This window comes from Chaetodon auriga, chromosome 18, assembly GCF_051107435.1.
Source record: "Chaetodon auriga isolate fChaAug3 chromosome 18, fChaAug3.hap1, whole genome shotgun sequence".
Taxonomy (NCBI): Eukaryota; Metazoa; Chordata; class Actinopteri; order Chaetodontiformes; family Chaetodontidae; genus Chaetodon; species Chaetodon auriga.
In genome coordinates, this window is record NC_135091.1 from 2,007,365 (window position 1) to 2,019,844 (window position 12,480).

Genomic DNA, 12,480 nt, shown 5'->3' on the forward strand with positions numbered 1-12,480 from the left:
ATCTGCAGTTTTCATTTCTCGTGATGCTGATTTTGATTATTCTTTCTGTGTTTTAGGAGAATTTCTCCCGTCCCGGAGTAAAGGTTCGTACTTGTACTTCTTGATTGTTTACACACGAGAAGAACAGGAAACCTTTTTGATGATAGACTGAGATAAGAACATATACGTCTGATTTCATAGCTACTTCACACGCTAAGTGTTAGCGCCCTCTTCCACATCACCTGATTCTCGTGGCCAGGTGTCTCTAAAGCTTCTGCTCCGTGTAGATCTTCCATATCTATCTCTTAACACTTATTGTTGTGTTTAAGCTTGTTGCGCTGCCTCCAAGTGGCCAAAAATCAGTTCAAGCTGCTTTAAGTTAACATTAAGTTTTGTAACTAGGCTGTAAAATACACTGTACATACATTTTATATTATTTTCATTGTAATTACACTGCTGTTACATTTCATTACTTCAGTAGTCATTTAATTGCGTCCAGCACTATAAATACTAACGAGTAACAGACTGCTCGTTCAGGAGGAGTTGCTCCTTTCTACCATCATTGTACAGGGACAGTTCTATACATCTGAACGTTATCTATGACCAATCAAACCTCCTGAATTCATCCATTGCAGCATCAGAGGTGATTACTGACACAGCTGGAGCGACTTCGTTCAGTGTTTGACTGGTTTGATTGACGCTTAGAAACGTCACCACCGTGACATTAACGTGTTTCTTACAGTTATAAGTATGCAAGCAAAGACCAAACCACCAGCGGTCGAAGTCGTCGAGGAAGAGGAGATGGGAGAGGAGGAGGAAGAGGAGGGAGACCGCGTGGAGGCTGCTGAGGAGGAGGAGGAGGAGGAGGAGGTGGAGGAGGAGGAGTATGCAGAAGAGGAGGAAGAACTAGAGGACGGAGAAGAGGAGGAGGAGGAGGAGGAGGAGGAGTATTATGATGAGGAAGGGGAGTATTATGACGAGGAAGAGGAGTATTATGACGAGGAGGAAGAGTATGAGGAGGAGGAAGAGTATGAGGAGGAAGGAGAGGAGGAGGGAGAGGAAGAAGGACCAAGAGAGGATGAGGAGGAAGCAGCTGCTGCCGAGATTGATGAAGATGAAGATGAAATGAAAGAGGAAGCAGCCGAAGAAGAGGCTGACCAAGATGACGATGAGGAGGAGGAGGAGGAGGAGGAGGAGGAGGAGGAAGAGAAGGCAGATGCTGCTGATGAAGATGATGATGAAGTTTCTCCTGAACCTGTCTCCACTTCTGAGGATGAAGACTCTCCTGAGTCCGACACACCTGTTGACGTCAAAGACAGCGACGAAGACCTCCCTCTGCCTGATGAAGATGACGAAAAAGACGAAGAAGAACATGATGAAGATGATACCAGTGACGATGCATTCACTGACACCTCAGACATCAGTGAGTCTGCACCTCTTTCCACTGATGATGAAGACGATGAAGATGACAGATTAGCTGAGGGTGTCACAACGTCTGATAGCGATGACGTCATTGCAGATGACAGCGATGACGACCTGGAGCTTGATCTTCCTCCTCTGCCTGACCTCGAAGATGATGATGATGACGAACACCTGGAAGAAGACGCCAAAGTTGCCGATGAGGATGAAGATGATGATCTGGACCAATCAGACGAGGACATCTCCGTCGCCTCCTCTGAACACTTTGCAGACGATGAAGATGATGAGGAAGACCTTACAGATGAAGACCTCGACTTGGACAAAGACGAGGACGATCATCGCAAACCCGATGATGTCATTGAAGAGGACATCCATGATGATGATGATGATGATAAAGAGGAGGAGGAGGAAGATGAAGTCCCTCCCTTAGAGAGCACAGACAGCGGAGTCTTAGGGGATGAGGATGATGAGGATGACATCGCTCTTAAAACAGATGAAGAATCTGAGTTCAGCGACGACATCTCCTATGACACGACCGATGAAGATGATAAAGATGATGAAGATGATGAAGATATCGAAAGCAGCTCATTTGAATTCGATCGAGACGACGAGAAACAGATCACAGAAACATTTGTTTACACCAAAAAAGATGAAGAACTCACATCAGAGGCCTTAGCGGGCGAGGATGACGAAGAGCATGATGAAGATGAGGAAGATGATGATGAAGATTATGATGACGTCTTGTTAGCAGGTATCGTCCAGAATTATGGATTTCTCATTTTGAGTTATTTTACAGTCTCCTTGCCAGAGGAAACGCTGGTTTCTGATTGGCTGACAGTTCAAATGATCTTTATGTGAAACAATAAAGACAAAAAGTTCAATTCAGCCTCTAAATCAATATTGACGATATATCAAACCAATAATACATGATAGGAAAACTTTTCTGTACATATTCATCATGTTTTCTATATCAATTTAATAAAACACACAACTTTATTCTGTTGATTTACGGAAGAAAATAAATAAAATTTCAGTCCTGTTTCAAAGTACTTTTACAGTCTGCTGTTAGTACTTTTACTTAAGTATAAACACTCTGAATACTCCACTGATACTCTGTGTTTGTAGCAGCCAGTGCAGCAGCGTTCACTGTCCAGGAGGAGGCAGTAAAGGCTGAGGGAGACACGGACGAGGACGAGGAGGACGACGTCAGACAGGCTGCTGATGAAGACGAGTCTGAGGAGGATGAAGGTGAAGAAACTGGTGAGCATCACTCATCCATCACTCCTCCTGTGACACCCAGTGAGACACGTCATGCTTCTCTTCTTCTAAAACCCGTCAGATTTACAGAGTGTGGCGTCATTTCAGCTGAAGTAAAGTCTGATATTTAGTGTTTTAAAGGAATCATGAAGCCATGAATCAGAAAACTGCTGCAAAACAGTTCAAAGATATTTGTTAAAAGTGGAAACAAATGAACAAAATGAATCCAGCGGCGTTCATGTGAGGTCGGTTTCACGCACGTCATGATGTCCTGAAGTCTCACACAGAACAAATCAAACAGTTTAAATCTGATGTTTCTGACGTTTCCTGTTCAGTCTTTCTGCAGCTGCAGTTTCAGGTTCAACCAAGACAGAAAACCCTGGATTCACAGACGGATGGATGGCGGCAAAAAAAAATCACTCCTTTAACTTTGTTTTTATACTCAAGTTAAAGCAGAAAACCTCGAGTGCTGTCCAGGAAGCAGCCTCCTTACAGGTGAATAGAAATGTTAGAGTTGCTGCTTTCACCCTCAGTCACCAGTCAGCCTGCTGCCCTCGAGGAGGAGGACGAGGGAGAGGACGAAGAGCCGACTTCAGCCGAGCTGAAGAAAACTGTGGACGAACCTGAAGACAAAAAAGAGGAGGATTACGATGAAGATGACGACGAGGAGGACAAGGCGACGGTGGATGTGATCAAACCCGTGCCTGAACCTGAGGAAGACGCAGCGACAGGTGAGAGATGAGGATGATCACAGCTGTTTCTTCACTCCTACCGACACTGGAGGTTAAACTTCATGCTTTGTGACTTCAGCGTGTCCCTGCGTCGTCTCTGCAAAGACCAAAGAGGCTGCAGCCAAGACACGAGACAGGAAAGGTTTGTGTCACCCTGCTGCATTCACATTCACCGTGTGTTCAGACTGGCTTTCCTGATGCAAGTGATGCAAGATTCAGATCTGTAGAGCAGAAGTTCTCCAGTTTTAAGTCTGTGATCTGATGTTTGTGTTTTCAGAGGCTCCGAGGAAGGTTTCAGCGGTCAGGAGGAGAAAAGGTACCGATAACAGATTTTTCATTCAATTTAATTATGTTAGAGCCATGAAACGTCTCATCACACTCCTCTGGTTTCAAAGGACTGTTTATTCTTATTTTCAGAGCGTGAAGCTGTGAAGACGGACGAAAAGCCTAAAAGGAAAGGTAACAAGGAATGTGCCATATTCACACAACCTCTGTCCTGAAAACTGAATGCAATCGTTCATCCTCGTCCTCTTTGTGCTGTGATCAGTTTAACCGTGTGTGTGTTTTCATTCAGCTCTTCCCAGAATCGCAAGTCTGGAGCCAAAAATCAGGAGGATCAGAAGAATTCCCACAATTCTCAGAGGTACTCAGAGTCACTGCGGCCCTTTATCTACGAAGGCCGGTCAGCTGTTAGCTTAGCTTAGCATCAAGGAACAGAGGAAAACAGCTGGCTTTCCCTCTGTTTCCAGTCTTTATGCTAAGCTAAGTGATTTATCGCACAGACATGAGAATGATATCAATCTTCTCATCTGACTGTCCAACAAATATTCTTCTAAATTGAGCCTCAACTGTGAGAAATTTACAAAGAAAGCTTCACAAAGATCACGAGTAAAACCCAGCAAGCGGACAAATCTGGATCTGTTGAGTCAGTCGTCAGCGCATAAACAGTATTTCATCATTTCTATCACAACGTTGTCACAACTTTGATTAACGAGACGTTTTCTCTTCTAAATTCCAATAAAAAGCCAAGAAAGTGGAAAAGACCAAGACTTCCAAAACAAGTAAGTGAATCAGTCATCAGGTGTGAGATGAGAGAGAGAGAGAGAGAGAGAGAGAGAGAGAGAGAGAGAGAGAGAGAGAGAGAGAGAGAGAGACAGAGAGAGAGAGAGAGGGAGAGAGAGAGAGAGAGAGAGAGAGAGAGAGAGAGGGAGAGAGAGAGAGAGAGAGAGAGAGAGAGAGAGGGAGAGAGGGGCACAACAGCAGCTGAGAGAGACACTGTTTTTCATCATCATCATCATTTTTCTTCCACAGAGAAAGAGACCAAAAAGCAAGAGGAGGTCACAGAGTCTGGACAAGAAGGTAGAACAGCTGCTGTTTGTTAAAAAGGTTTTTAGAGTAGCTACCTGTACAAAGGTACATGTACGACATCAGAGATATAAGAAGTACTCAGATATTTGAACTCAGTAACAGTAGTAACTACAGTGTAGAAATACATGTTACATCTAAAAGTCCTGCATTCAAACAGGAAAGTATGAGCATCAAAATACTTCGTTTTCATGTAGTAACTGCAGAGTAAATCTACTGCACTCAATGCAAACAGTCTTTTTGAACGATTTGCTTTGGTGTGTTTCAGTTGGACCCTGCAGACCTGCACCCGTCTACTGCCCGTCTCCACCCGGCTGGTACGGTGAGTGACAGAAAGAACTCAAGTTATCAAAGAGGGAGAAGGAATCAGATTTTATGACGTCCTGCTTCAAACATGTCTTCTGTCTAACTGTCGACCTGCTTCATCTTCCAGTTCATCACATCATCACAGACAACCCGTACCCTCCTCCCACCATGTCAGGTACGTCCTCTCAACCGTAAGTCACCTGACATCAGCCCGTGGCTGCTCTGTTGACATGTTTTCTGTCTCCTCTGCTGGAACGTATGAACAGCTCCTTCTGCTCCTGTCCTGACCGCTCACCCCGTCCACCCCGGAGCTCCTCCTCAGCAGCCTCTCTACCAGCAACAACCGCCGCCAGCGATGCAGCCGCTCTACGCCCACTATCAGCCGTATCAGCCGCCAGTGCAGCCGGTGATGCAGCCTCAACCGGAACCGGTCCCAGTGGCTGAACCGGTCCAACCAGTTCCACCGGCTGAACCGGTCCAACCAGAGGCCACAGAACAAGAGTCTCCTGCTCAGCCTGAGGTCCAGACTCCAGCTGAAGCTCCAGTCCAGAGTGAGGAGAGCCAGTAGACGACTAAGTGACCTTATCCTCATCTTTCTTTAACCAAACATTTGTAACACAGAGACAGTAATCAGCCTCACAGGACGTGCAGATTCAAAGCTTTGAACTGTGTGTGTGAGGAATCCTGAGTCACTCAAAGATGTACAAAACCTTGATTTTATATTTGGAAAATGATTTTACATTTAAAAATGTTAGAAATGTTGAGCAGATTTTTAGCAGGCAAGGCAGCAGATGATCATAAAACAGGCTTGCAGATGACTTAACGCTGCAAAAAATGATGGAAAGTCTTTCAAGTGTTGAACATAATATTAATAATCATAAAGGTAACGTCAAACACCAGCAACATACGCCGCTGTGCATCGCTGAGGGACAACAAACGTCTCCAAAGTAGAAGACTCATTTCAAATCTGTTAACTTTAAGCTTATGATTTATTTTAAAATGTTTTCATTTGCATTTTATTTTTGATGTATTTCCTTTTCGATATCTTTAACGCACAGTTTAAACCACTTTGACTTGAACTGTTGAGATGAACATGTGAAACTCTGATTTACATTCTAAACACATACTGGATGATTAATTACTGATTTCATGAAACTCTGCTCTGTTAAAGAAGCGGCTGTTGAGGCAGAAGTGAAGGCTGCGTCCATCAAGAAAGGTACAAACTTTTAAACTCACATAAATCTTTATTTCTCTCTTAATTTCTGCGTGAACAAAACTAATATCTGATATTTTCCAGCTGCAAAGAAGAAAGCCAAGGCTGCAGATTCAGAAAAAGGTACTGAATGCTTCACTTATCAATAAAACTGGAGAATTCCTGTAACATCCTGCAGCTGCAGCCTCTAACAGTGATGCACAACGACACCATTGCATTCATTATGGAAAATTAACTGCACGGCCTTTTCACTGCAATTATCCCCTCAGAGCCTGCAGCGGGCAAAGAGAAGACAAAGAAAGGTAATTTCTGTTTACAGCTCAGCGATGTGGTTTGTTACAAATGATACAGACAGCAAGTTTTTCTGTAAACACACGAATTTACACACTTCAGTAAGATATGAATCACTTAATTCAACCTGTTCCAGAAGCTGCTGAACGCAAAGCAAAGACAGGTGAATAAACTTTGAGGTTTTCCTCAGGAATATTCAGTTTGATTTCACATTTTGTGCTAAAAGTATTTTCTGTTTCAGAACCACCTGCAAGAAAAGAGAAAAGTAAAAGTCCTGCAGTGGCTAAGAAAGGTAACGAATGTCCTGCTTAAAACAGGAAACATGCAGCTCCTCAGAGACATGAGGCGTGAGCGCACTGAGAGGTACCAGCGTGTTCATGTGGTGCGTTTGTTTCCACAGAGCCAGCTGCAAAAGACAAAACCAGGACTGCTGCAGCTGCCAAGAAAGGTAAACCATCATTTGGCTGGAGCTCCCTCCGTCAGGTGCAGGAGCTGCCAGCACTTCAGTAAGAAAACAAATTATTCAGGCGGCTAATCACGTCTCGTTCCTCATTATGTCAGAGCCTGCAGCCGTGCGCCACAAGAGGAAGGCAGCCTCTGAAAAGACAGGTGACAGCACACGCTGACGTTTCATTTGCAACAAGTCGATCATCGTTCATGTCTGTGTCACCAGAGATGATTGGAAACTAATTGTTTTTGCTCCTCTCAGAGACGTCACCTGTCCGGAGCAAAGCCAAAGCGTCCGCAGCCAAGAGAGGTAACGGCGAGCGTGCACGAGTCCTCACGCTCGTTATCGTTCTGAGTGTGCAGATGCAAAACCAGAATTTGGTTCACGTGAGATATTTGTAAATGTGATATGTCAGATCCAGATCCAGAACCACGTCCACAGCCGATCAGACTGAGAGTGAGACCAGAGGCTGGCAGCAGGGCCAACGTGACCTCTCAGGCAAAGGCCAGACCTGAACCAGGTGACGCACCAGCTCATTAACTGAAGACATCCACCTTCAGCACTGATTCACCGTGGAGCCGAGCAGGACTCTCACACCGAAACCTGCAGCTCGTAATCTTTATGTCTTTTCATTTTCAGCTAAAACAAGATCAAAATTATTGGCTGAGAAGAAAAGTAAGAGTGCGTTCATCACATGATATGTATGTAGGCTTATGTTTGTGGTTAAATCCATAATCTGCACATAAAAACATCAGTTTTTTTAATGTCAGTGGCCACAGAAGTTAACCATTGTTTGATGTTTGTCTTTAAGTTTCAGCGTACAGTTCAGAGACAGGCAGGAAATATGGGATGCTTTTTTTTTTTTTTTTTTAAAAACTGAAATACAACAAGTCGTCCACTCAACTCCCTGCACTGAAAACACAATGAGAGCACAAACGTCTGCTGCACTGAGTATTTCTCTCCTCGCTGGATTCACCCAAACAACACTTTGATTTCACTGATATTCACAAGCAGTTTTCACAAAGCGTTGTTTGGCTGTGGAGGACAGAAACAGACACTTAATGTCCCACAAAGACAAAGCAGACAGTGGAGGAGCAGGCAGAGCGTGGACTTCTGTCCAAACAAACGTGGACACGTTAAGTCCCGCAGACGTCTCTCAGGACTAATCACACTTGTTGGAAACACAGTCGCAGATTATGAGATTAAATGGGCTGTTTTATGCATGATAAAATTCTAATGAGGGACGTGTCAAGCTGTATTACACTGAGAGGGCAATAACATGGCAAGAATATTAAATTTACAGCACAATTATGGAGAGTTATTTGGCAGGCTGTAATAGGGCTGTCTCTGCTCTCGCAGGCAAAGCTGAGAGGGACGAGAAGAAATCTGCCAAAGAGGCTGAAGGTATGGATCCAGAATGAGAAGGTCCAGTCTGCTGTGTGCTGTGGACGTCCACACTGATCACTTTCTCTCTGCTTTCCGTCTCTCATTTTAGATAAAGAGAAAAAACCAGCACAGCCCAGTGAGTATGAGAGCGTTCAAGTCATTCATCTCAAACATCATGAGTTACAGAAAACATGTTTAGGCTGAGGACAAGACGGCGGCCAAGCTTCAGAGACAAAGAGATGCTAACCTGCTGCACTCGCTCCGACACAGAAACGTGCAGCTTAAGGTTCATTCAAGATGGAATTTCATGACAGAAACTCCATTCAGCCGAGTTCACGACGCAAAGACACCTCAGAGCCAAACACAGCCAACAGGAAGTGCTCTGTGCTGTGTTCGAGTACCACCTGAGTAATACTGAGTAAACCTGAAGAGTAAAAAGATGCTAAATTGGCACAAGTTTTTCCAAACTAAGTGTACTGAAGTACAACAGTGAAAATCATCATCATCACTCATCATGAACACTCAAAACACCTTCGCAGTACATTTGTTTATCACCAGTTTGATGAAAATATACAGGAAATTACCTGAAGTCTAATTTCACTTACGCACGTTAATAAAACAAAGGACTTCAAAATAAGTATACTTAGTAATTTATAATTCACTTAAAATGAAGTACACTTTTTAAGTACTTTGAAATACCACTATAAGTATTGCAGAGTTAGTACATTCATGTTTAACTTTTTAAACTTCATGACATGACAGAAGTACATTTAATAAAAAAAAGTGCCAAACATTTGTTGAATTAAGTACAAACAGTAACAGTGTACTTGTAGTGACTTTTCGATACTTCAGTCATATTTCTAATACACTACAGTAGTACTACTCTCGACGTCGGACTTTAGACACAAGAACAACAGACGATCCAGCAGAAAACTGGACTGAAGTCTTCTGTACATGAGCTCAGGAGCTGATCAGGGGAATGATGGCCAGGTGTGTCGGCAGGTAGAGATCAGGTGACGGGGAGAGTGGGAGGAGCTGAGTGTTTCAGGTGCAGACGCATTAATCCTGCTGGATGACACAGCAGATGTTGCTGGAAAAACAGCAGTGAGGTTCTGCAGAAGGTTCACTGATATCAGTAAACACGACAGGTGTGACAGTACCTGCACACTCACACAGGTGAGGCAAAGTGTGCAACGCCACTAAGCTTCATGTACTAATACGGACGATGACAGGGTGCAGCAGAAACATGGTTTGTACACGCCCACTCAGCTCTGAGGAGACAGGTAAGTGACAACACCTGTGAGGGCGAAGGAGCTTCAAGACGACGCCTCCCGAGAACGTGTGATGAACACGTTTCAGACTCAATCAATCAAACCTTCGTCACCTGGATGGCTGAGAATCAGATTCATGAAGTGTGTGTGCGTGTGTGCGTGTGTGTGTGTGAGTGTGTGTGTGTGTGTGTGTGTGTGTGCGTGCACGTGCTTGCAGTAACATTTGATGCGTTTTGCTTGTTGTTCATAGACGATGGAAAAAGAGCTTCCAGTACAGCTTGAGGTATTCAGCTCATTTCCACCATCTTTCCACTGGTTCACTCAATATGAACAGACTTTTAATGACGTCAGGAACATAAGTGATTAGAGTTTAATGAGATGAACTGATTGAGACGAGATTTCTGTCCTTTCGAGCCGCCTCGAGTCACTGGAAGAGATTACGGCCTTTGATGAATACGGCAACAATAATACTTAGCTGGATTGATTAAATCCGTGAACTGAAGCCCATGAAATTGGGATTTTGGTGTTCTGTTCTCATTGAGTCATCCAGTGGAGTCTCAGCACCCCCCCACTGCCCTGAGTGACTTCACACTTTCCAAACATTAACGTCTGAAGCAGCTTCTGTTTCTCAGGGTCATCACAGACCCTCAAAGTTTACTCTGCTGCCTTTGTTGGATTTGGGTTGTTTCAGATGTTCCATCATTCAAGTGTGTTTTATTTTTTGGGATTTCACGACTTTATGGACCCCCAAGTCTGTTTTAAGCTTGATGAAATTCTCTCGGCCGATATCTTCATGTTTAACAACCTTGTGTAGTTTTCATTGGTGCCCAAACTTTTTCCTTAGAGGACCAAAAGCAAACACGTATTGTGTCTTATTGTTAAAAATCTAAATGTTTGGAGGATCCCAGCTTCCCTAAATGACTTCCTGCACATAAAAGCCTGCATAAACAGTGATTTATTTTATACTTTTATACGATTCTTTTGTTATTGTTCAACGCATATTAAAACGTATGACGGGCCGGCTTAGATTTTGTTCATAAGTCACAGTTAAAGTCAAAGTAAACTGGACTACTTGTGTAAGGAAATATAAATCATAAATAAAGGTGCAGTCGGTTTGCAGAATACATGCAAAATACAAATTCAGAAAACATCATCAGTTTGACAACATGCATGTTTTTTCCCATTCGGTGGAGGCTAGCCAGGGTTGCTAAACTTATGTTAGCACAGAATGCTAATCTCTGCATGTTTTCCAACATCTCTCTGAGCGCTGCCGGTGAACTCAGGCCACAGGAGAGCGTCAGAACAGGGACGCCGTCGATGCAGGAAAACCACACTCAAATGTTTTCTGTTTGTTCGTGACAATTAGTAGAAAACAAGAACTTTAGCAGCACAGAAAGAAGATCACAGCATGTTTCCACCTGACCTGCATGTCCACACTCATCCTCTGACTTCTGTCTCTCTCACATACCAACAGTGTGTACATGTACTTCATATACTTCACATCCTGTTTCTTGCAGAGGAGCCTCAGACTGAAGACAACACGACAGAACAGAAGAAACCAGGTAAGAGTCGCTGCTTTTCTGCACTTTGCTGTGTAAAATCCACATTTCACCATGACGTTCTTCTTTCTTTGTTCTCTTCAATTACTTCTTACTTTTCAGATTACAGTTTTTCTGTCCAGTGAAAACCACGTATCTCCTGCTGTGTTGAATGTTTGTGCTGAACTGAAGGATGAAGAGTTCCTTCATGTCTTCTTCAGCTCATTAAAGTCTTTAAAAAGTCTCTCGGATCAGCTGAAAATCATCGTCACAAAGCTGAAAACAGCCTGTTTTTCTGAGCTCGTCAAACGTTTTGGAGATACGTGGTTCTCACAGGACGGCCGTGCTGCAAACACATGATGATCTTCTAGAATCTGATGCATTGCTGTAGATTAACGCAGCCAACAGGATATAAAGGAGCTCAATGAGCTCATATACTTACATTCTTGCTCTTAGGGTTTTGATTGCAGAACATGTACTTGCAGTGGAGTATTTTCACAGTGTGATGTTAGTACTTCTACTTAAGCAAAGGATCTGAGTACTTCCTCCATGTCTGTATGTTAATCTAAAGAGTTTGAGCTCAGTTTGGACTCCCCGTCCTTCCCTGTTTTAATTCTATCTGAATCCATCCGTCTCCTCTCGCTGCCTTCACAGGCCAGAGATACTTCCAGTGCATTTATGTCCCTGGTAAAAATGCAAACTATCCCTTGCGACCTTTCACCCCCGCCATGTCCCCCACCATGATGTCCCCTGCACTCAAGTCTATGCTGGAGCAGCAGAGAGCGGCGAGGACGTCGGGACAATAGGACAACCTGAACTGTCGCCTCTTTTCTGACAGCGTTGCACCCCCCAGTCCAGCAGGGGGCGACGCTTTAGATCTGTGCAATCCTTAAACTCTGAGGAAAACCACAGACAGATCAGAACGGACACAACTACTTTGTCTTGAATTTCTTTTTGTGTTTCCTCTCTGTGGTCGAGCTCCTGGGGTTTCTGACGCTTCCTGTTTCCCTCTCAGCTGATGCTTCACTCGTCTGCTCGTCTGCTCTGATTTAATATAAAATCACAAACATCCAAACAAGCACGAATTTATGTGAATACTCTTAACTCAGCATCATGTACATAATGGTTATATTTGTGATTCCGGACGACACAAACGTACTTTTGCATGTTGTTTTTCAGTTTCAGCATCGTCAGCATTTTGCATCAAACAGAGATTTTTGGATTTGAATGTGATTAAACATCACTTGAACTGACTTGTTGCATATTTCATCCTTTT

The 12,480-nt window shown here is 43.6% G+C and overlaps 1 protein-coding gene across 1 annotated transcript; it reads left to right on the top strand.

Annotated features, from left to right (window-relative positions):
* Nucleotides 1-1,104: 1,104 nt before the first annotated feature.
* Nucleotides 1,105-12,480, top strand: LOC143336632 (uncharacterized). Its single transcript, XM_076756897.1, has 26 exons — nt 1,105-2,149; nt 2,524-2,658; nt 3,189-3,386; nt 3,466-3,528; nt 3,664-3,702; nt 3,804-3,845; nt 3,961-4,029; nt 4,412-4,447; nt 4,698-4,745; nt 5,020-5,073; nt 5,185-5,232; nt 5,324-5,608; nt 6,229-6,273; nt 6,355-6,393; nt 6,540-6,572; nt 6,698-6,724; nt 6,803-6,853; nt 6,962-7,009; nt 7,123-7,170; nt 7,271-7,318; nt 7,425-7,529; nt 7,649-7,684; nt 8,369-8,413; nt 8,505-8,531; nt 11,184-11,228; nt 11,859-12,480. The coding sequence occupies exons 1-26, from the start codon at nt 1,105-1,107 to the stop codon at nt 12,008-12,010; spliced, it is 2,811 nt and encodes a 936-aa protein (XP_076613012.1). The 3' UTR covers nt 12,011-12,480.

Coding starts and splice junctions, on each gene's coding strand:
- LOC143336632 (XM_076756897.1), top strand. CDS start 1,105: ATGAAAGAGGAAGCAGCCGAAGAAGAGGCTGACCAAGATGACGATGAG. Junction 6,725..6,802: donor TGAACGCAAAGCAAAGACAG/GTGAATAAACTT, acceptor TTTCTGTTTCAG/AACCACCTGCAAGAAAAGAG. Junction 7,530..7,648: donor AAAGGCCAGACCTGAACCAG/GTGACGCACCAG, acceptor TTTCATTTTCAG/CTAAAACAAGATCAAAATTA.